At 35.4% G+C, this 25640-nt stretch overlaps 1 protein-coding gene across 1 annotated transcript; it reads right to left on the bottom strand.

The window, feature by feature from the left end:
• Window positions 1-4025: 4025 nt before the first annotated feature.
• crispld1a (cysteine-rich secretory protein LCCL domain containing 1a) lies at window positions 4026-18533 on the bottom strand. Its single transcript, XM_053487923.1, has 15 exons — window positions 18399-18533; window positions 17546-17829; window positions 12381-12499; window positions 12089-12221; window positions 11776-11891; window positions 10673-10773; window positions 9980-10111; window positions 9217-9277; window positions 8774-8840; window positions 7995-8125; window positions 7862-7905; window positions 7712-7784; window positions 7436-7511; window positions 6737-6870; window positions 4026-4403 (listed from the first exon to the last, which is right to left on the bottom strand). The coding sequence occupies exons 2-15, from the start codon at window positions 17780-17782 to the stop codon at window positions 4352-4354; spliced, it is 1476 nt and encodes a 491-aa protein (XP_053343898.1). The 5' UTR covers window positions 17783-17829; window positions 18399-18533; the 3' UTR covers window positions 4026-4351.
• Window positions 18534-25640: the final 7107 nt, after the last annotated feature.

Genomic DNA, 25640 nt, shown 5'->3' with positions numbered 1-25640 from the left:
ATTATTATCTAGTAATTACTAAACCTTTTACCATCAAAAATGGCCAGACAGGGACTCTGATGTCATGTGCAAAGGGTCAAGACTGTCGGGGTGGTTTAAATAAATTAATGCACAGTGCACAGCGATTTCCTGATTTTAAACAGTATTATTTATTTTATTTCATTTGGAATTTTGTTTCTCATAGTCTAAGTGTCCTTCAAGTGTTTTCTGGCAAATCAAAAACCCAGCTGGCATTCTTTTAATTAACACAACACTGAATACTTTGTACAGTATTTTGTGTAGAATGATGTGTGGAGATTTGAATCCTTTTTAGGAAGCATGTGAAACATAATAAAATGTGTAAAACTTGAAAAGGTCTAAAATCATTCTGTTGGCTCTGTGCATGGTATCTGTACTTTCTTTTCTTTTAGGACTGCAGTAATTCTTATCGAATGTATGTATATATAAATCCCAATGGCTGTTCTTATAAATTGCAATTAGCTTATAATGATTTCACACATCTTTTTAAACTGCTGTGTCATATGATATGATCTGATGTGATATGCTGTATGAACTGATATGTGCTGTAATTGAAGCATTAGTCTAATTGCTGCTCCAGTAGCTACTCATGTGGTAAATTAACACTCCATTTTGTTTGAAAATTCATTGCAGAAATAAGCATTATTGCAGCACCAGCAGTAATCAGATGAACAAAAGAAAGTCATAAAGTGATTAAGGATGTCATTACTAAACATTACTGCAGAAGCACTTGGAAGAGCAACTTATGATCAGGGAAACAGAATAATCATTATGGAAAGATTCTGATGTACGACCAAGTTCAGTTAGTGAAAAAAGACTTATGTGTTTAAAATGTTTGCATTTGTAGTTTAAAAAAACACCAATACACAATGCATACATGGGATTAATAAAATCTTGTTCTGAAAACAATGTTACAGAAGAACATAGTGTGTACATAAATAGCATCAAGCCTAAATACCAAATACCAAACAGTATTTTTTTATTACCTATAAAGTTAAACTTTAATTCTAGCTTGTGCGCAATAAAAAAAAAAGAAGATCAGAGAATATTTACATAAGTTTTAATGCCGTTTAAGTAAAATAATCAACTTTTGTTATGAAAATTATTGAAATATAATTTCCTGCTCTGCAGGGATATAATCATTATTACAAATTACAATACCTCAGGTATAAAGATAAAAATTACTTAGCAGCTCTATTGATAGAAAAAAAAAAAAACATACAGTTAATTTTTTTTTTAAGAACGTACTTCCTAAACATGTGCCATAATTGGAGGATGACACAGCTGACACCCTCCGTAGTACAATCTAAAATAAAATCCCTCTAAGGATTAATCCCCCTGTGATCAAAATAAGAATAAACTCTTCTGGTAGCTACAACTGAGACTTTTACAAAAGCAGGAGATCAGGGGACAGTGGTAGCTCAGTGGTTTAAGGCTCTTGATCCTGATCAAAGCCTAGCTCCACAAAGTTTCCACTGTTGGGCCCTTGAGCAAGGCCCTTAAACCTGTGTTCTCCAGGGGTGCAGCATCATAGCCACCCCTGTGCTCAGACCCAAGATTTCTACCTAGGAAATACAATAAAAAACCTATTATAGTACTATTTTACTGTACTCACTACTGTAATGTATATGTGACAAATAAAGGCTGCTTTTTCTTAAATGACTGCAAACTGAATTGAATGTTAAACTGTTTAAGCAGATATTATTTGATATTGTTAATTAATATTCAGAGCTAAAAGTTTAATGAAAGCATTATGTAGTGAGGTGTTAATATGAAAATTGTGCAGGTTTGTACACAGAGCTTAGAATTAATTACAGAAGTAAGTGCCTTCCTGGTCAGGTGGTCGTCTAGTATGACAAAAACTGTCTGCTAGGTATTCACAAGAAATGTATAATTAGCTTGTGTGATGCCTACTCCAGTCAATTTTATTAATACATTCTGTTCTGTTACTTTCCTTTGGTGTTTTGAGCAAAACAGTATAGTGCCATTTCTAGGCAAAGCTAAGTCTACAAGACTATGTAGTAAAAAAAAAACAAAAAAAAACAAATGCATAAGTAAAACTTTTTACTCCTACTGTAGGTATCTCATTTTCTTTATATTTTCAAGCAGCACTGCCTGTCAGTCAACTGAACAGGGTGGAATTACTTGAGTAATTGTAGTTTGTAGTAATTGTATGCTTTTTAAAATGAAATTCAGCAATATGAAATGAAACTGCACATTACAGTCAGTCAGTAGGCAACAGTAATTTGCCATCAAATCTAAAGTTACAAAGTAGCTTAAAGTTTGGTAAATAGAATATGTAATTGTTTTCAATGTTGTTGTTGTTCTTGTTGAGTTGTTGTTGCTGTTGTTGTTGTTAATGCCACTGAACGTTTGTTCCAAAAGGGCAGGAATGCTATTTAATTGAATATTATTCAATTTATGATTGGTAATTTGATTTAGTTATTATTAATTTTCCTGTCCAAAAAAATATTATATTTTACTGTATATAGTTTTTCCTTTCACTCAGGTCAATTCACTATAGTAAACATCTATACTTTTACTTAAATAAAAAAGAAAATTATTTTGTAGCTAGCTTCTTTATCATTTTGTTAGTATATTAGAATCTGTAGTATAGTATTGCAGTTTCGAAGAGCTATTTTATAGGATCGCAGCTAAATAATGAAAACAAACTGCTTAAGCCAAAGTGTGCAACAATAGAGGACTGTTATGTCATTATTGATTGTTTGTTTCAGTATTTGACTTGATATGCGCACATTATCCTGCAAATATACATTTTTAGCCTGTATCTTTAAATGATGCTGTATCATATTGTAAATATTATAAAATCGTATTTTCTGTCTTTAAGTGTATTTTAGGCTTAAAGTGATTTAAAAAAATCTTTTATAGCTTTTTTCTGTTATATGTTCTCTTACAGCCTTTCAAAATAAAAAAGAACCATCTTAGCTACCTGCATATCCAACTGTATTTACAGCCCAACATGTCAAACATATTGCTCAACTACAGGTGGATTTCCTTTTCATGTCTCATTTTCTCAATGCGAGTCAGTACTGTCTTCCACAAAGCCAGATACTGGTATATGTGAGTTATGGTTATATAAGTGGGGTACAAAAGTCTGAGTGCATTACTTAATAGTTAACTATATACATATAGTTTTGAGTGCAATATAGTTGCACTTAAAATTATTTCACCCAATATTGAAATTTCTTCAGCCAAAATTATTAACTTGCAGCTGTTTGTATCAATTAAGTGAAACAATTTAAATTTGAGTTGAGGAATTTTAATAACTCAACACAATTAATATAACAAATTATTTCTCTAAATTAAACACAAATTACCCACTTTAATGATTACTGCACTTTTAGAATTATTTAACCCCCTGAATAAAATCCTTCATTAGGGCACAAATTTGTAAATCAAAGTATTGGCCCAAGCTCACCATATGCAACTAATTAGATGCCTCAGGTGTATTTAATTTAGAACATAAAGATTTATTTATGGAGATGTTTGACTGCATGTCAGCCAACAGAGTAGTCTATAAACTTTAGAGAAAAGATTATTGACTTGCACAAACAAGGACAAGGATATAAAAGAAAAATAAATAGCACAGATACAAATTTTTCCTAGAAATACAGTAGGAAGCCTATTTTGCAATTTCAAAATTTAATGAATAACGTTCGCAGCAAATCATAATAGCTAATGGGAGCACTACTAAGTACTGAAGATGTTTCTTATCAAGGGGTTGAATAATTTTGATACTGTAGTAGTCATTCAAAGTACCATTTTATGTTGACTTTGGAGAAAACACGCGTTATATTAGTTGTGTTAAGCTATTTAAATTGCTCTTGTTTCACTGATTTATTACAAACAGCTGCAAGTCTGTAATTTTGCCCCCAAAAAAACTAATTTTCAATGGAGGTTGAATAAGTTCGAGTACAGCTATAAATATACAGTATTTATTATTATTATTTTTATTATTATTATTATTATTATTATTATATGCAGTTTATATATGTATCTTCAGCCAACAAAAACAAAATGATCAAATGATAAAACTGTTCTAATAATGTACTCAGCCTCTTGAACCTTTTGGATATTCCCTGTATTTTCCTCTAAATAAATGCCTTAAAGTCAGGATGAGAACAACACCAAAACAAAACGTTATGTAACATCTATGAAACAAGTTCAAGAAAACATAACAAATATGTACATATCTCTTCATTGTTCCATACCTTCTAACTGTATTTAGCTCTGTAATCACTAGTGTAAACAACCACCAGACCAAAAAATAAAAAATAAAAAAAATAAAACGTAATTCTAGTTCAGGATGCACTCAAATGACTGCAAACACTCGGAAAGCTTTTCCTCCTGGAGGATTCTGCATGCTGCAAGAGACAGAGCATAATGGATTAGAGAACAATTCATCAGCAACATTTCAAACATAGTGAAAGGTGGCAAGAAAAGTATTTAAAACATCAGAACAGAGGTATCTTGCAGTGCGAATTGAGTATTGTATTTTTCTCTATGGATCATGTTGACGTTTGAGATATACTTACTGCTCTCTTTCACTCAGTTACAGTACATGGCTAATAAGGCTGCCTGTCTTTTATGTTCCTCAGGCTTTGACTATGCTAATGCAAATACACCCAAATTTTAGCATCCTTTTCTTCACACTAAAATGCAGAGCCGGGAAAATCGAGCGTTTATAAATATTGTGATGGGATTGCTCTTTGATTGGCCTTTGTCAAATGATTCGGCGCCAACACATTGAAATTCATGCATGCAGCTCATTTGACTCAGTGTTACTGTTTAGATCTCTCCCAAACTGCAAAAAGCGGTCATTTTACCAAGTAAAAATATCTTGAATATCATCAAATCTCTCTTGTATTTTTATTATAAGATTACAATAAATCAAAATGAAAGATTTTTTTTTTTTAGACATTCTTTTTTTAAGAGTTCCATTTGCTTATTTAAAAAATAACTGCTTAAAAAATATGCAAAAATCCCTTTTTAGTCATTTTGGACTAGGTCTAAAAAAGTGAGAAAAAACATCTATTAGTCATACCTGTATTGGCCAAAAACTAAACAAGGGAATTAGATTTTCCCCTCTAATGAGACTTCATATAAGAAGATACCCAAACCCAGTTTGTTGCTTAGCTCTGCTGTTCACTGTTAGGGTGTGGCCTGGCAGTATCTCCTTTACATAGAAACTGAAACAGTATATTTGTAAGAGAAATGCATTACTGGTTGTTTAAAGTGTGAAAAAATGCATTATCTGAGGGGTTACATTTACACAATTTTGATGAGCTCTGAGAACTGCTGTAACACAGCAGTTGCCTTGTACTTGTACATGTGTAATGACAAAGTTGAATCTAATCTAATCTAATCTAATCTAATCTAATCTAACCTAATCTAATCTAACACGTTAAAGAATAAGTAAAATATGGAACATTAAAAATGATCAAACTAACTGTTGATAGAATAAGACATGTCAAGTGTGATTTGTTTATAAAAGCCTTTAAATAAGCTTAAAACTAGATAGATTTGACTTTATTAAATGTATTTTCAATTGCTTAAATGTCTTTTTTTAATAGTGCATGCAACATTACAATAGCAATGCGCAATAAAAAATGCCAGTGTGTAAGACATTATACTTTGACATTTAATCATTCATTTGTACTATGACATTCAATGCTAGGTTATTATTAATTTATGTCATTTAAGTAAACAGCATAGATGCAGACTTCCTATCTTAGTGTGCAAAACCAGTACACATATATTAATTTTAAGATGCTTGTTTATTAATTATCCGTATTGATAACTTACAATAAGTTTTTTTTACACTTACTGTAAAGCCTTCAGATTAATTATATTATACATTTCTAACAATTATTAATTATATTGGGCATGCATGCTAAATATTGGACTATATCATCAAACCAATTATCAGCACATGCCTTGAACACACTCACTTATTCTCTATACTGCTTATCCTGTACTCTAAAAGCCTGGAGCTTATCCCAGAGAACTCGAAGCACGTGGTAAGGTACACCATGGACGGGGTGCCAATCCATCGCAGGGCACACAAGCACCCACACTCATTCACACACTGTGGGGACTTTGGACATGCCAACTATCTGCATGTGTTAAATGCCTTGAACATTTAGCATTTAACAGTCAGTTTTTAATTAACATTTCACATTAAAATTTTTGCTTTATTTAACATAACAATAATTACACAAATAAGCAAGCATGGTTGATATCACTTTTTTTTCTGTAAACTGGAATTAATTTACATAAATTAAACTACAAACTTGAAAGTGATTAAAAGGAAACCATTGTTTTCTTACCTCATCAGTGCATGATATCAGTGCATGGTACTGGACTCTTTTATAATCTCTGGCTTTATATTTGAGTGTGACTGGTACGGTTTTCGTTTCTAATCCGATTTACAGTCATTTCACAGGCTTGTACCCTGCCTCCCATGGTACATTAGCAACCTAAATTATGTTTTCATGTGCTTGTAGTGTTTGCAGCTTATTGTTACATTTGCAATCTGATTGCACAAAAGTCATGATAGTTCTATGAAGTAACCTGAATCATTACACAAATCGACACTTATTTTTATGTTCTGTTCTCATGAACAGATTCATGTGATTAACACACACTTTATCATTACATAGATATAAACGAATAGCTTTGAACTTTTGTTCTGTACCTCTCAGACAAAACGTTGTTTTGATAGGAGCTGTAATAGTAAAGCCTGTTTTCCACTGGCATCACGTCAATGTAGCCACCCTGCTCATTCTTTATCACGCCAGCATGGACTGCTGATCTGCAGATACTGGATTTCTGATGAAGAAAAACAGTCATGTTAACCCATTAGACATTGAAAACACATTAAACATTAAAACCAAGCATTAAATCAATGCATTTATTATTCAGTTACTCATTTTAACACACATTAGTCATAAGGTACTATAAATTATTAAGTGTAACTAAAAAAATCTGTTTAGTTACTATTTAACTGTATGTTTCTGGGAATATGGTGTATACAGTATAAGCTTTACTGGTTTTCAGAAATTGAAAAAAATAATAAAATCTTTACCATTCATGCTCAAGCATAACAACCAAAAAACGTGGATGTCTGGACCCACTTACAAATCTTATGAGTTACATGCTGATGGGATTTAAGTGACAATATAGGAAGGTGAAAGTCAAAAAGACCACAATGAAGCACAGCATTAATTACATAGGATGGGGTAAAAAATAGCTTGTTTATATCAGATTGAAATTAGGATCTAACATGTAAATGAAAAAAGAAACACTATAAGTTATTATTATTATTATTATTATTATTATTGCTGTTGTTGTAACTACTATTGCTACTACTACTACTACTACTACTATTACTTACATCTGAATAGATTTTGGTCCCGAAGACTCTGGAGACCTGGGGGTATTCTTGCAGACAGTTTTGGGGACAGTAGAGTCTATAATGCATAAATTATCATTATTATTATTATTATTATTATTATTATTATTATTATTATTATTATGCATGATTTTACAATTATGGTTTTCAAGTCTAAAATTTGATTGCACATTGTAACACTTTAGTCTTAACATGATTCGAATCCCAGCAAGGCCTAATCATAATAAAAAAAAAAACCTGTAAATCTAGGCTCTTTACCTGGGACAGTGTCTAACAGGGCTTTCATATGGACACAATGAAGATACTGTAGTATCACATGTAACAGCTTGTACTGCAAGACAAAATAAAAGATTACACTACCATGTTTATAATGTGTCTACTCAGGTTCAGAATTTAAATTATACTTACTGGACACTTTGGATACAGTGAAGGCGTTGGCACTCTGATATTTTCTGTAAACCACACATTTATTATTTATTATACATTGCAATACTAGTAGAGTAACAAATTTACACCATTAGTTATTCTTTAATTGACTCACCCAAGAGACTGAACTCCATTTTTGTGCGATTTGATAAAAAACTCCTGTCTACCCTTCCTTGTGACATCCAACCAGCCACCATTGTTATCGATCACTCCGTAATGAAGGCCAGCCCTGCAGATACTTGAATGCTGAAAAAGGTGATGCTAGATAAGTTGTAGAATGGAATCATCCAATGTGATGAGCAAACCCCCTTCGAAAATATGCTTGAAATAAAAATAAATTTAAAAAAAATCAAGCATGCTGTTATAGGCAAATAATCAGTGTCAAAGAAGTGTAATGTGGCCCACCATGAAGCAGTTACTGATAAAACCCAAGAGTTTATGGTTAAAGTGTCTTGACCACTAATAATATATATTTTTAAAACTTTTCGGGAATGTAATTTTAAGTTAAATGTATAACCTTGTTTTTGTTAAAATACTTGTCAATAACTTATCAGATGAGGATGAATAGCAAAGCTTTTAAGTAAAATGTACAAATCAATGTTAGCTAGCTAAAGTGAACATTACTTTTTCAAGATTCATTTCCAATAGCCAGAATAAACAGAACATTTAACAATAACATTGTACAATATACAACAGATTCAAGTCACATACTGTACGAATTCACATACTTAATTTCTTCTGTATAGGACTTTTGTATAAAGGCAAGAGTGCAGTTATAATAAATATCAGTATGGCTGTATTACTTTTTAAGGCATGAGATCGCAGGGTGAATGTGATTATTGCCTAAATATTGTAAAGTGCTTACACTCTTAGCAGTGCTAAAAAAGTGATTACCATTTCATAGAACACAGTTCCAGTCACTTTTGCAGGGTTGTCCAAACATCCAGCTGGACATTCATACCTATACAGAAAACAACATTGAGTAGTCCAAAACTGTGAGTGCATTACCAATAAACGTTTTTAAGCCTGGTATTAAGGATTATTATTTAATTACATTTCTCCAAACAGACTTTAAAATCTCACATGCTCTTTTTGATAATCTCAACGTATGTACTGTATACTTAACTGAGAACTGCTGCTGTAATCATAAAGCTCATCCTGTACTCATCCCAGGACATTCACAATATGTTTATACTAAACATGCTTTCAACTCAATTAGTACAGAATGACTTCAATTCCATCTCAGTATCACCCTATGCTGTTTTAGGAATAAAAAAAAAAGAAAAAGAAAAAAAAAAACATAGTACTGCTGATGAGTAACTAATTACCATTCGTACCTATTACATGTCGTGCCTTTGCACTGGTCTCGAAGTTTTGTGTCACATGTTACAAGTTGTGCTGAAAAAAAAACAACAGTACAGAAAAATTTTGCATGTCAATGCACATTCTTCATTTTGCATTTTGCACATTTCTCCTGTTCCTTTCAAAGATCAGACTAAGGAATTTCTGGTCCTGCGAGTTCATCTACTTAGGTTTCAGGAAGTTGTTTAAATCCCGCAAACCTTCAACTACCCACGAGCAAACAGTCTCAGCAAGGAGCTCGCTATTAAAAGAAAACCAAACCTGCATTCCTGAGTCAGGCTCACAATATTATATACCATATGTGTTTGACAATGCATAGAGAAATATGAGATATGGCAGACCTCAACCTGCTAAACATCAAGAAAATGTAAGGGAAAAAAAAAAGAACTTTTGAAACCGGCAGAGTATTTTCTACCACGTTTGTTAGCGATCAGTATAAATATACATTTTAAAGCAACATGAAAAAGTAGCTGGAAAGGTGCAATATAGAGTTATGCAAATTTACTGATGAGATCATGATTTTATAAATAACAAAGCTAAAATTTAAACAATTAAAGGTTGTTACAGTGTGTCAAGTAAGCACTGGCAGAAAGCCAAGGGGTTGAGCCACAGACAGTAAGGTGGGGACAGATTGGTCCTTCCAGAGAGGGGCTGGGAAGTTTTGCATTTTCTAAAAAATACTTTTTCTTTCTATAAACAACAAAACTCTATTTAAAAAAAACAAACAAACATGTTTACACATCTGTTCGGTGCTCACAACGGTGATGCTGTCTGTGTGTGAGTATGTGTCGGGACGTTTTGTGGTGATCGGTGCTTCAGGCTCAATGATGTTGTCTTGCTCCGTCTCCTCGTAGTAGTATTGATTGTCATCTATAAATCAAACAGGACACATGGAGTCAGGTCTGGATACCAACCTGAGTGGAGTAAGTCATGAGTTATTAGAAAAACTACTGTATTCTTTAACAAGAAATACAAAACAATGTGGCAATATTGCCTGAAAACAATATGTTTACTGTAGTTGCTAAGCTTGTGACTTTAAGGTTGTGAGTTCAAATCCCAAATGTGCCCCAAGAGTCACTTATTTTTCCCACAATTTCTATTTCTCAAATGTTGTCATTTTGCAAATAGTTACCAACTTTTGCCAAATAACCCATAAATTGTGGGAACTCAACTTTTGCTAATCATACGTCACATGGTAGATAAAAACAGTTGGCTGAAAGCAAAAAGATTGTTACAGATTGGTTATTGACACTCTAATCGTCAAGGGACAAGGTTTTCTATCCTTTTTATGACTGCTTGCACTCACTTGCACTCCTGGCCATGGATGCCTGTGGCATTTTCAGAATTCGAACTCACAATCTTCCAAGCGATAGGATGAAAATGTCTCTGTTGTACCACTAAATTTTACAACTACTAAATGCTGTGATGTACCTTTATAGCACTGGTTGTTTTTGCATCTTCCTCCATAGCTGGGTGGACAGGCTGAGCATGGAGTACCATGTTTATATGGAGCACTTCCCCACCAGTTCCCTCTGCAAGTCACATGCAAGTTATTTATGTCCACCAATAACATTTTGTTCTTCTACTTTGGTTTAAAAAAAGTTTTATTGTTTTTATTAGTATAAAAATTCAAGTGGTTTGACTTCCCTGATATCTCTTCCCAATTTTAGTACCCTTATGAAAGGTTTTTAGGGAAATGTATTTCAATCTGTGATATATACATATAGATCAGCCATAAAAAAAAAAAAAATTAACAATAAGTTCACTTAGGTATTGGGCTATTGTGCCACTGGGGTGGCTCTGGCTCCCTAGAGTTTGGCTCCGAGGGGTGTGCTGTGGGGCCTGGCACCTGCATATCAGCATCAGATTCTGTGGGTTGTGAGGTGTGGCCTCCAGGGATGTGAATTGTTTGTCCAGCACATTACATGGTGGCTTGACTAGATTGACATTTGGGTAATGTGGAGGCTAAACTGGCAGCCTTGGCCTCATTGCCTGCTGGGCCCCATGCTCAGGGTCCTATGGTGCACTGGCTGCTCTGGTTCCTTTCTATCATGGCCATCATTGACTTTTTCTCAGGAATCTGTACTGCATTCGCTTTTCGTTGGAATTCGACTTGATGGGCTGGGCTTAGGTCCCAGTAGGCAGGGGTTTGCCGTTTTCATGTAATTAATCTTTTTCGGTCTTTGTCATGGTGGATTACTGTGGTCATTCATCCATCCATCCATCTATCTATTTGTTTTTATGACATTTGTAATGTGTGACAAATGAAAAAAATGCAACCAACTGCAGTGTATGGCATTTTATGGTTAAACAGAAAGTGGTCTAACTGTAAGTTCTACTTGATATAATTCTAGAGAAATGGTTTCGTCACAGTTAAATTGTAGTTGTTGGATTTGGATCAGTCTAGTCCTAAAATTTCAGAGATGTATTCGGGCCAGAACTGGGCCATCATTTAAAAAATATTCTTGGAATACAAAAAGCTAGGATAAGAAAACCCCAAAATAATATGTTTAGAAATTAGGAAATCCACCTACTTTGGTGAGTAATTGCAGACCAAATAAACAGCTTTCGACCAGATTTGTCCCCACACGTTCATATCATAGCACACGTTGATAGCACAACCAATTCGACTGCTGGTTGCCCAAACAAGCTGCATACAGCCACAAAAAATGCAATGAAGTCAATGAGTATTCACATAAAAAACTCAAGTATGATAGTCAGAATACACTGCTTTCTTTAGCTAAAAGCACTAGATGATGAACAAAGGATCAATCAATCCTATTTTTTTAAATAATTATGACTATATACAGTATGTTTTTTTTTTAAATATAAGAGATTTGAGCATACCTGTGTGTAGTGAGTACACACTGGGCCTGAACATCTGAATGGACAATAAGGATTACACTCTTGAGGATATGGGAAGGAATAATCCTTAACTTCATCATACCAGGCCTGGACATGAGATGTAGGAGGGCGATACCTGCAGGAAAAATATACACATCATTACTGTTTTCCTTCTTTTCTTTGTTCTGGTTTGCTTCAAATGGTAGAATACATTAAAACACAATATATTTGAGAAAGTCTTTGTAGTGGAGAGAAAGAGAGAGAGAGGGAGAGAGAAAGAGAGATATATACAGACCTTCCCCAATGAACCCCTAGGTTCTGACCGATGTAATTAAGCAAGCCTTCTGGTCCATGTTCCCATAAACATGTCTCAGCCCATTCTTCAGCAGATCTCTCCAGTTCAGTATCCCAAACCTAGAATTGACACTGGACTTTTTACCATTATAACCATATCAGATGGCTAACTAACTAGCGCCTGGCCATCAACTAGTCTGCTAAACAGCTCCCTTAATATCAAAATTAAGTGCTAACTAACTAGCTTGGTATATAGTTAACATGCTAGCTTGATACCTAAAGTATGTGCTAATTAACTAGCTTGGTACCTACAGTAGATAAAGTATTATCTAGCCAGGCTAAGAAAACTAACCAGGGTGCTAACTCACATGCTAAGAACACCTTGAACATGTCCAGATAAACAATTGAGGTAATATAACCCAATGCAAACAAACAATAAGACAAAAAGTGCTTTTTTTATGCACAAGATAACATTTTTTTTTAAATATTTTTAACAGAAAAACATTTAAATGTAAGAGCAAGAAATACATACAGTACTAGAGCTAAAGTTACTCCCTAGTAAATTTGTACAGTACTTTTTATACATATAACAACCTAAATCATAAATATCTGCTTCATAATTAGCAAGCTAACCCACTGTCATCTAACCTACCTAGCATGCTAATTAGCCAGCTCAAGGCTAAGGAATAATAATGTACTGTATACAAAAAAAAAGGTTCCACACAGAAAAAATAGAAATAAAAGTTGATTATTATTTTAATTTAGTTTTTTTTTTTTTTTGTCAACATGATCCTGAAAAGATGTTAAAATAATTGAATGACTGTAAGACGGTAGTAGGACTAATGTAAATCAGGAAGGAAGCCAGCTGTTGCATTAAATACTGAATGCAAAAATGAATGGTTTGCTTCCAAGCTCATGCTGAATATCCTGAATGCCTCGTGTTAGCTTAGCTTGCTTTTTTCTTTTTTCCCCCTTTTCTTTCTGAGATGTCCAACCACTCTTTCCAGTCACTAATGCACTCCATATGTGGCTTACACCCTTTCCCCCTGTTCTGTGGGCACAGTTTCTCCTTGGCAGGTACGTCTCATGTTCCTCTCCGGGGCCACTTGAGAATGATTTTTTTCTTTAATCGTCTGACCCACTTTTTTTTATTTTTTTTATTTTTGAAAAATAAACAGGAAGGATCTGTAATTATGTTGGGGATCATTTACTTTAATTTACCACTCATACACTTATATACCACTCTCCTACACAGAATGAGCTAGCTCTTTCACAATTCACACTTTTGGCCATGTTGGATGTCCCAAAGCACAGACCAATTGCAAATCGGAACCAATAAGTTTGCCTAAAATAGCAGCTTTTTCTCTGTAACGAGCAGCATGGGACATTAATCCTGTGGTCGACACCTGGAAATAGGACGTGTGGTGGTTTGTAAAGGCCCTTTTCCAAATGAGGTTTTTAATAATTGAATAACATGGATGAACCATAAATAAGTTGGCGACTGCTGAGTGCCCTTATTGCAGTAGAGCATGCTAAATGAGACTGAGAGCTGAACATAAGTCCATTTATATTTGTAATCAAAATACATTTTATTTTTGCATCGTTTTACTGCTCGGTTTAAAAAACAAAATTAAAAAATTGTTCATCATGACCTCGATTTCTCTTTATTATTATTATTTTTCTCTTTAAATCTGATTTCCAAGTCAGTTAGTATTACTACAATGCCAGCAAATTTCAGAAATGCCCAGAATATTTTGCATTAATTAAATGTCTATAAGGATGGACCTACAGACAGATCCTTTTTTTTATTTTATCAAAGGATTAGAGACCTGCAGTATAATGGTAACACTAATAAAACAACATTAAACTAGACTATAGCTGTAGGGGGAGCTTAAGTGCCATTTTTTGAGTCTGGTGTAGGGTTCACATGTATTAGGTGTCTGCTAATGTTCTGGAGCGATTATATGCCTGGACAATAAACCTCATAAATATATATATATTTATACTTTTAACTTCTAGGTTTTTCCTAATAATAATAATTATAATAATAATAATTATTATTACTATTATTATTATTATTATTATTTATTATGCTACATGTCAAGTGTGAGATTTAGTCCTTTTTTTTTTACTTTTGGTTTAGAGTACCACATTGAGAGCTATGGGTTTTTATGATCAAATTCCAAATTGTATTACCACGGGTAAAAGCATTCAGTTTTTTTCTAACCTCCTGAACAGGAAACGTCTTCTGAAAGGTGACTGCTCTGTAAAAAAAAAACAAGGCCCTTCTCACCCTGACTGACACGCTGACGTTTATTTCATTTAACACCTCATTTGCATCGAGTGTTTTTCTCATCTGGTCGCATTCCAAGAAAGTACAAACAATTCCCATGAACCTGCAGGAACTCATTTCCTTTTGCAGGGGGCGGGAAGAAAAAATGGAAGAGAGGAAAGTGAGAACAAGAGTATTTGATGGAAAGAAAAAGATATGTGCATGTTAAAAGATCACCTGGCACAAATGAGAATGTTTAAAAAGAGCCAATAGATGATGCACTTAATAGGGTTAGATCTAGGTGTTAATGTATTTATTTATCAATACAGTATATCAATATTATATCAATATGTAATGCACCTCCTCTCTCTCTCTCTCTCTCTCTCTCTGCATAGAATCATGCAGATACAGAGATACAGTTCAGGCTATGAGAGTTAAATTGTTCCCAGAATGATAGTAATATGTGTCCATGGTAAAATCAGTTCATGTATGCCCCAATGAGTACAGGAATGTCTGACCCTACGAAAAAAATCCTAAAAGAATCAAAAAAAGTTCAGGTTAGGCTTAGATTAAAATATAGGAATGGAAATAATTGGCTGCATTAATAATTTTGTCAGCAGACTGTGTATGTGACAAATCAAATTATAAATTTGAATTTGAGACGGTCCCCACAATGATATTAAGACGAGCATGTGTGCGTATGTGTGGTTGTGTGTGGTCTCCCGTTGCTTTAATGAGGGCTTATAAATGTAAACAACAGCAAAATGGCAGCACATAAAAGAACCCACTGAAAAAAAACAAATAAACCAATCTCAGACACTAATATCAGCCAAAATGGGCTGCTTCACCCCAGTCGGGCTTTACTTCTCTCCACATGTCTCCCTACCTTTTGTTTTCCCTCCTCTCTTCCTCACAATCATCTGCTCCTTATAGTTCTCTTAGTGTTTTCTCTTTTTTTTTCCTCCCTTTCTCCCCCCTCTCTCCTTAATCATAATTTATCCACAGTCTCTTCTACCAACGAGAAACCGTAATAAGAGACAGCTCACTGCCTGTCTGCTGGCTGAGCTTTTTTTTTCATCTCTTCCCTTTTTCCCTATAGAAGTATACCCCTTCCCCCCTATTTTTTCCCAGGGAGGCCGAAGACTATCGCATGCTTCCTTCGAGAAATGTTTCACCAGCCGACTACCAGATCTCTTCAAACTGCTGCTCACCCAGCATCAGGGGGCGATGTAACACCCTCGGAGGATAGGATAGCACTATCCCATCCCTTACTGTATGTGAGCTCACGGATGCCCATAATTGGCTTATGTCACTAGGAAAGACACCTTTTCCCCTCCTAAGTGTAGGCCAAACTATTCCCTGGACTCCTGACTACGGATGGCAGTTAGCATCACTCGAACTTGCGATTTTCAAATGATATGGTAAGCACTTCTCTATTGCCCCACTTGGGAGCCATAATAGTTTTTACAGCTGTGTTTTTATGCAGATGATCCCTGTACAATATAATCCTGATCCTTATGACTCATTGACATAATTTACTCCCCGGACAAAGTGTCTTGGCAATTTCTCAATTATAAATAGTCAAAAGATGTTAATGATGCAGTTGCACTAAAGAAGACACAATGTCCACAATGTAAAAAAAAAACAAAAAACAATAACAACAAAAATGTTGACATGGTAGTTTTCTGAAAGGAGTTTTTTCTTTTCTTTTCCTGAAGACGTTATATAATGTAGCAATAGTTTTTTAAATTTTTCTGACCCTTCAAAGTTGTTTTGTTTTTGTTCTTTCAGGTGCTCCCATTAGGGGTCGCCACAGCAGACCATCTGATGTGCACATTTTGGTTTTGGCACAGGTTTTATGGTAGATACCCTTCTTGGCACAACCCTTTTATTGTTAATCTGGAGTTGCGACTGGCACCAAGCGTGCCCTTCAAACCCAGCAGCAGGATGTGGGGTACTGGCTGGGATATGAATCCAAGCAAGAAACCTACCACTGAGCCACCATTGCCCCCTGCAGGTTCGCTGTAGCATAAAATTTGTATTTCTGTCGTATGGACTGAAAGAGAGAGAGAGAGAGAGAGAGAGAGAGAGAGAGAGTAGATGGGGGTGGGGGAGGAACAGCTGTTTAAAGCAGCTATAAAATACTTTATGTGACAACAGGAATGAACTTTTTCCACAACATTAAACGTAACTGTTAACATAGTGAAAAAGAAATTCACTGCTGAGGTATAAGAGGAATAAAAAACACTTCAGAATGTGGTGGGACTTATTAATTCGTGGCCTTTTAAATAACAATTTTTTGCTTTTTTTCGGTCGAAACCTTATGTGGAAATACAAACAATAGTACTATAAAGTAAGCACATTGCATAGATGCTTATAGCTGATACGTTCTGGCATTTCCGAGTCTTGAATCAATCAATACTGGCAATAAGTATGTATTATGTAATAAGTTTCATGCATTTTAAAAATTAAGGTAAGGCAGAGTTTAAGTATAGTCCTTTAAAAAGCATTCAGAGAAAAACAATAACAGCATTGTGCATTGAAAAATATGTAGTATGCTTCACAGGCAATAAAAAGAAATGAGGAGTGTCTTGCAAGAAATGTGCTTAGCTGGGTCTTCCAGTATTGTTCAGAACTCTACATTTATTATTACATCTGTTATTAAACCTTTTACTCACCAGATCTCTGTTACTTTGTTATGAATCGTGTATTTGACTAGAACTAAATTCCCTCTGAACATTCTGTTCACACACTTCATTCCTAAAACACTGCAATAATAAACCCTGACACCTGATGCTGACTCAGTTGTTCACTAGTCTATGCCCTGGACAGTCAGACTTTTGAGTCTTACTATATACATCTTATATATAAACATTCACGTTCCGGTTCCATACCATATATTCCATATTGGACGCAGGTGGGTAAACTTGACCTCGGAGTTTGTTGTGCAGGTCCAGGATGGCTTGTTTATCGATGGCACTGATTGCCCGTTTTCCTCTCGGTTTTGCTTCATTTTCATTGGCATACTTTTCCAAAAGAGAGCTCAGCTCTGTAGCATTAAAAAGAGTCATGGAGAAAGCACCATGGGATAAAAAAACAAGAGCAAGTCCTCCTAGCCATGTGGGGCTCATAATGATGACTTTTGACCTTCAGGAGATGGAATTTTGGATTACAGTGTCTGTGGGAGAGAAGAGGGACATTAGAGTGCCTTTAGGCCAGAGGTAAAAATGTGGATTAAGAGGTTTATGGTCTAAAATTAAAATGAAAATGAACAGTTTTTGCTTTGTTTACTTGATATATTCCTCAGAAACAAGAACAATGTGGTTTGTTGATTAGTTGATTACACATTCCATTCACCTTCTTTAAGATGTGAACATAGTGTACAAATAAGTAAACTCAACTCAGCTTCTCCTGGAGAAACTGAAGTTAAGGAACAGGCTATGAGAAGGGTTGATGAATGTGCAAATTCAGCAAAATATTTGAACTGGAAAGTTCTGAAAGCTATAACGTGACACATGAAATTGTTCATTCAATCGCTTACATTCAAAAAGTTGCTGCCTTAGCAGAAATGAAAAAAAAAAAGATTATACAATAGACTTATTGAATTGAATGCTAAAAATTAAATTTGCATTTAAATGCTGCTTTTCAAAAAAAAAAGGATATACATACACAGACACATGCATATGCATATGCATACACACACACACACACACACACACATATATAGACATTAAACCATCTACATACGAGTGGGAAATCCTCAGATCTTCTCCAGCAGGTTAAAAGTCCTCATATGGCTCCTATGTGACACTGAAGTGGTTATAAAGCTTCTTAAAAGCAGCGTGCTTTAAAACTGTACATCCAAAATGTGAATAAACTTCTCCTCACTGTCCTCTGGTTCACTAATGCAGCTCTGCACCAGGTTTGGATTTATGCTGAATTCAGCTTCTGGTGTCGAATATCTCATGGAAAACACACCTCTATATCCAACCCATTCAGAGTTTAGCAGGACTTAGACCAAAAGCACCAACAGCCAGCCTGGAAATGGTTTTGTTTGTTTGTGTGTGTGTGTGTGTGTGTGTGTGTGTGTGTGTGTGTGTGTGTGTGTGTGTATATTGGGGGGCAGGGGGAGAGGGGTGGTAGAGAATGGGGTGCATGAACCCAAAAGTCCCCACAAGGTCAAGCAAAATTGTTAGATATTCCTATCCTCATGGGGGTGTTTGTTCCGATCCCTATAGGGAATCTTTACTTTTTGGTTTGTAAATAAAAAAATGTATTACTAATATTAAATCTAGGTGTAGCATAGAATTCATTGGCTACATTAATAATTGTGTAAGTGGGAGGTCATCAGAATGTGCTTGAGCTTGTTGATAAAAATATAATTTGGCATTTTTTGCTCTTAAAAAATTCCATTAAGATTAATGCTTATAAAAATGGAGAAGAAATATGAATGTGATGATGATGATGATGATAACTTTCCAGACTCGATTTCTGAACAAGTTTATTTTGTACTTTTGCCCACCACACACATGCATTACAAAGTTCACGTTTTCAGCCATAACTGACGCTGTGTATTATTCTTTATCTGAAGCTTTGCTTTGTTTTAAGATGGAAACTGGTCACTCTTTCCCACTGCTAAACGTTTCCGCCTAATCAGAATCAAGCCAAACCTGAGCAGCACCGTTGCTCCAAACAAAGAACAGCTACCCGTTTATATTTATTTTTAGACGAGCAGGTCTTGGAAATGTTTAAGTGCGAGAGCTCTGCTCATTGATTACATTCTGCAGTTCTCCTTAACACTAACAAATCTGTGAAATTACAGCACGCTCTGGTCGCCTGTGCCATGTGCACGAAGCACAAAACGTGTAAATTTGTGGCAGGCACATTTTGAGTTTTCATCATTAAACTCATATTCATAACCATGATTCATGATTTCCATACACAAGAAGTGTATCATCAGCTGCTTGGCTTTCGTCTTTTAACACATCGCCAGTCTGACTCAAAATCAAATGAACAAAATGTTCTCATATTCTCCAAAAGTACCAATTTATTTTTATTTAAATTCTTTAGTTCTTACAAGTACAGGATGTCTATCTCACTAAAATATTCACTCTGCGTTCCTGACTCATCATATACCATGAGCCTCAGTCAAGGCATTAACTACCACCATCTTTAGAATACCCAAGCTCACAAACACCCGCGATTGGCTCCTGTAGCTGTGATTGACAGGAGTAAGTGATTGCGTTCTATTTTCTTTTACCCAGAACAGTCAATTTTGCTCTAATTTTGTACAAAGAAACTAATGAATAAATAATCCTTTAAACATCATCATTTGCAGTGTTGTGCAAAGTCTTGATGAAGACTCTCAGTCATCCAATTTGAGTTGAATTAGTTAGGGTAATTGTGTTAATTGAGTTAAGTATCATCATATTTAAATTAAAGGCAGAATTTCCACTTAAGTACAATGTAAGTTGTATGAAAATAAAAAATGGAATAATGTCTATGCTTATATTAAACTCGTTATATAGAATTAAGTACATTTACAATCTTACTAAAGTAAATTTGCCATAGCTTCGACAGGTCCAAAATGCACTGTAGCTATGACATATGAATACCATAAAGTTAGACATCTTGCAGTGTTGCGTGTCATTAAAGGTCTCCATAGAACAATGTGTACATTTTAGGGATTTATCTCAATAAACCATTAATGACAAACAGTGACAGGCAGATATTATGAGGAGTTTAACTTTAAATAGGCTTGCTCATTGCTGCCCTCCTTTGTAGCTCCTGAGGCATTACAACCCCATGTACAAGTTGTAATGCCTCAGACTAACAGAACACAGTTATGAGAGGAAGAAACTACCTTATATAATCCCCTTCTACTCTAATGCACTTATCCCAGTGTTTCACTAGTGCTTGGATACCATCGAGGAAAAACATCATCTCAGTATGCAGGAAATGTTGAAATGCTGGCCTCCCAGGAATTCCTTCAATGGACCAAACATGTGGAAATGGCTTGGTGTGAGGTCAGGAGAGTATGCGGATATGGCAATAACTCATCGCCATATAGCTATAATGTGAGTTCTTTAATGTGCAAATCAGTGTAGAATTTAGGAGCAACTTATGATTAAAATAAAACTGACATGTATGTCTTTTATAAATACCAAAACCAGATTATATATAATATTCATCCACCTCAACCTTTCCAAAGCCTTAAAACAGTTAATTACATGACTCTATTATCCATTCTAACAAGTCTTGGTGATTCATCTTGGCAATGGGTTTACTTTGTATGGTCATCGAGGGTGTCCTCGTGTGCTTCATGCAAACTTTTAACAGGTGTCCCAAAAGGCCCTCTTTAATAAGTTAATATTATATACTCATATGGGATTTCATACAATATGCTGATGACATTAACCTCATGCTATCCTTTCCAAAAAACTCTTTGTTTCTGTATGGGTCTCGGTATGTCTGGTGGACATGAATGGCAGTTCATCTGATGAAAACATAATACCTTAGCAAAACTGAGCACTCATAATACCCCATCTGGCAGTGCATCCAAACTTAGGGTAACTATGAATAAATAATAAAAATGTATTTCCCACAACTTCTAGACTTGCAGCTCTTCTTTGGCATAGTAGTTTTTTTTTCAGTTATTTCTATCCACAACAGGAAATAATGTGCTTTTTTACATTTATGACATTGGACAGATGCCCCTATCCAGAGCAAAATTTTCATCTCATTATACATCTGAGCAGTTGAGGGTTAAGGGCCTTGCTCAAGGGCCCAACAGGGACAACTGGGTGGTTGTGGGATTTAAACCTGGGATCTTCTAAACCGTCGCCCAATGCCTTGCCACTGGGTTACCTTTGAGCTACCCCTGTTTAGCCACCAAGAGTAGATTCCTCTAAATCATTCATGGCAAGTCTGGGCCCATCCAACCTCTGCATCTAACCCATACTGTAGATTGGTGACTTTTCAAGGTCCTCAATTTTTCCCACACCACTCCACTGGTGTGCTTTCTCCTCTGACTCCCTGTAGATGATCTGCATTGATGATTGGCTAAAAAGCCAAAAGTGGACCAGTGCTCAGCTAGCTGAACGAATCACACTGCACATTACACGACACGATATTTGAGAAATCAACTCTAGAAAGTATAAGGATGCTGTTGCTTGAGAATATAATGCAAAACCACTTTGCATGAAGGGTATCTGCCAAATGACATGAATGTAAATAAAATTTCACCATATACAGTATATTTAAATCATCATTTAAAATAATTTAATATTTTACCCATAATCTGTTATTCCTCCATTTATATATAACAGCTGTTGGAAATGTATTATAAATGTAAACAGTGATGTCTAAGTCTCTATCAACACCAAGTCTCCAGTGCTATAAGTGAACATTTGTGTGATTTAGGTAAAAGAAGAAGTTGACACTGAGAACACCACTGGAATGCTGACCTTCGTGACACGGTAGTGGTAAGGGTCTTCACCGCTAATAGTGGGGAACCCTAAACCATGCCACATACATTCATGTCAATAAATCAACTAGAGGTGCTGAACCGTAACAACTGCTAAGACGTTAAATGAATAGTTGGCCATTAAAGCCACGGACAATGAATTTCACAGACACATATGCATAAAACATGGAATGTGGATGGACTATGAACAGCTTCTCTTGTCTGAGATGTGAATATGAGTGGAATAATGTTGCAAGGTTCTGTGACTGCTAGTTAAATCTAAATCATTGAACTTTAGGTAGTTTACAAAAGATTTATGCAAATTCCTAATGTAAATGACAGACATTATTTACACTGAAACATAAATAATATAACAAGGCTAAACAAATTAAACAATGACAGTATATACGGTATAATTCTGAAAAAATACATCAAGACTAAGACATTCTTACACTTTAGTTTACACTGCTGCTAGGCACATGGGAAATGAGTTAGCAAAGGGCTGAGGTTAGTGATCTAGCATGTAGCCATTAAGTCTTTTATGAACATTGAAAAGACACAGAGAAGGTGTGAAAATCTCTTAAAACTTTAGAGAATATAAACTTTGTCCTCAGATGTGTTTGTACAAATACATCTCTCTGTATAACTCGGTACAGCTTAGCTGCAAACTAAGACTGGGTTATTCAATGTGGATTCAATGTGTCTTATTTCAGCATTAGCCAAAAAATGAACATTATGAAGCACTCGTGTTTCTGCAACATTGTAGGAACAGAAAAAAACGCTATTTGAAAAAGTTATTAAACAATCAGAAAATTTGCAGATCTAATTCAATTCAATTTGTATAATGCCATACATTGGGCCTCATGCAACAATATTCTCATTAAACTACCCCTTAAAGTTTGTATTACTTCTATTACCCTTGCTTGGTGGGTTTCCTCCACGTATTTCAGTTTCCTCCCACAGTCCAAAGACATGCAGATTAGGCTAGTTGGCATTCCCAAATTGCCCATAGTGTGTAAATAAATGTGTGTATATATATGTGTGTGTGCCCTGAAAAGGATTGGCACCCTATCCAGGGTGTACCCCACCTCATACCCTAAATTTTCTGTGATAGGCTCCAGGCCCCCATGACCCTGTATACAAGATAAAGCAGTATTGACGATAAGTGATTGAGAGTGTTTAGCATGTACTTAGCCTGTAATTAGCCTGAGAGTGATTAGCATGTAATTAGCCTAGGTAACACGCCTAAATACCATATAAGGGGAGGTGCTTGATGCACCATATGAAAATCGGGGACTAGAATTGGAGATATGCCAACAAAGAATGGCACTAGGAAGAAAAAAAAATAACTATAACAGCAGTGAGATCAAAGTAGTTTGAAATAAACTTAGCAAATGTGTTCCAGAACATGAGCACTAGTGTTACACGTAAATCAAAAACACAACCATGGTATAAGATTTGTGATACTGTGAATGCAATGTCAGCCCAATGACGCAAATGAAGAAATAAAATACGTGGTTTGATGTCACATAGATGCAGAGGGCATAATTTCCGTCACCTGTGTTAGAGTTTTAAAGTTGAGGGTTTTTTATAATAACAGTTGAACTCGATGGTGTTTTTCATAATTATGTGTTTCAGAATGCTCGTGGCAATCCAAAACAGCTCAGCAGCCATTCATCTGTCTCATCAAACCTGTGCCATCTCTACAAACGTGCTTTCTGTGTAAGCCCAGGATGGCAAATCATGTAACAGCAATCTGTAAGCCATTCAGAAGCAGAACGCATGCAAGCATCAAGCTAGATTTTATTATCTGATGCAATTTTATGTTTCTTAATTTAAAAACTGTTTCCATGTATTGGACAAACAGTTTGCCGACTGTGAAAGTGGGAGATTTTTTCCCCCTTATCTTGGCAAGAGGGCTTTGGGCCACTCGTAAAATTTTCTCTTATCTAAGAGAAGGGCAAAAATAAGAAAGCATTGGTGAATCCCAGAAATAAGGAGGTGCAAACAAAGCTATGATCATAAATAATAATAATAATAATAATAAAAAAACGTTTGTTCATATATCACTTCTTGCATGAGGCTCATTGTCCCAAAGCATGTAGATGTAGATTTTTATTCAGATATTTAATAAGCAAGTCAAAAAAGAAAAAAAAGTGAGCTTATAAACCATTAATATTCTCTATTTAGATACAACCCCAATTCCAAAAAATGTGGGACAGTATGGAGATTGTCAATAAAACCAAAAAGGAGTCATCTGTAAATTCTCTTCAACTTGTCCTATATTGAAATCTCTACAACAACCAATTACTTGGTGATTTACCATGTGACTTCAATTGTTTGTTGACAGTATCTACTCATTTCAAATCTTGTGGCTGCAACATCCTCCAAAAAATAGGGACAGCTGATTGTTTACCACTCTGTAACCATACAAGTTCTGTTAAACACACTTTTTGAGCATTTGGTCAGCAGTTGATCAAGTTACAAAGTTAAAAATGGCCCAGCACCCACTTACTGTATCCCTCATCTCTAATCACACCATGCACCGCACCACGTCCCCTCCGATCCTCCAGCACTGCTGGTCCCACCATGTCTCAGGGATAGAGTAAGGCATCAGCCCACACAACACGTTTCCAGTGAAGTCCTGGACACCTCTAGACAATATTCATGTATGGCTTCCTTAAGCCTTAAGTTGTATTTGTAATTGCAGCGACAATTGACTAGACAAAGATGTGCCAGTGTTCCTAAGCCCACATCATGATATCAGATACAGAAGCATGATGGTTTCTATGTGCATGCATAGATCACAGATCTGCTGGCAAATCGAGAAGCCTTGCCTCATCCTTACTCTAGAAGGAATAGGACTTTCTTTGAAACTCCTTGTATATTACATCATTGGTCCACCTGTTTATTATCACTTGCTTCTCATTACCTTTACTTGTCATATTGTGATTAGTCCTAAATTGGCCCTGTTCCAACTTTTTTGGACGATATTGCAGCCACTGCAACTAAAATGAGCACATATTTTTAACAAATATTTGCCCCCTTCCTGATTTCTTGTTCTTTTGCATGTTTGTCACACAAAATGTTTCTGATCATCAAACACATTTAACTGTTAGTCAAAGATAACACAAGTAAACACAAAATGCAGTATTTTAAATGATGGTTTTTATTATTTAGGGAGAAAAAAAATCCAAACCTACATGGCCCTGTGTGAAAAAGTAATTGCCCCCTGAACCTAATAACTGGTTGGGCCACCCTTAGCAGCAATAACTGCAATCAAGCGTTTGCGATAACTCGCAACGAGTCTTTTACAGCGCTCTGGAGGAATTTTGGCCCACTCATCTTTGCAGAATTGTTGTAATTCAGCTTTATTTGAGGGTTTTCTAGCATAAACCACCTTTTTAAGGTCATGCCACAACATCTCAATAAGATTCAGGTCAGGACTTTGACTAGGCCACATCAAAGTCTTTATTTTGTTTTTCTTCAGCCATTCAGAGGTGGATTTGCTGGTGTGTTTTGGG

Source organism: Clarias gariepinus, chromosome 26, assembly GCF_024256425.1.
Source record: "Clarias gariepinus isolate MV-2021 ecotype Netherlands chromosome 26, CGAR_prim_01v2, whole genome shotgun sequence".
Lineage (NCBI taxonomy): Eukaryota > Metazoa > Chordata > Actinopteri > Siluriformes > Clariidae > Clarias > Clarias gariepinus.
Note: the sequence above shows the minus strand (reverse complement) of the source record. Positions and strands in the feature narration are given on the sequence as shown.

Excerpts from the sequence above, each read along its gene's own strand:
- crispld1a (XM_053487923.1), bottom strand. The coding sequence starts at position 17,782 with ATGAGCCCCACATGGCTAGGAGGACTTGCTCTTGTTTTTTTATCCCAT. Across the intron at positions 10,774-11,775 it reads GTCTGCAATTACTCACCAAA|AGGGAACTGGTGGGGAAGTG; the intron begins GTAGGTGGATTT and ends TGTGACTTGCAG. Across the intron at positions 7,906-7,994 it reads AATGGAGTTCAGTCTCTTGG|AAAATATCAGAGTGCCAACG; the intron begins GTGAGTCAATTA and ends TGTGGTTTACAG.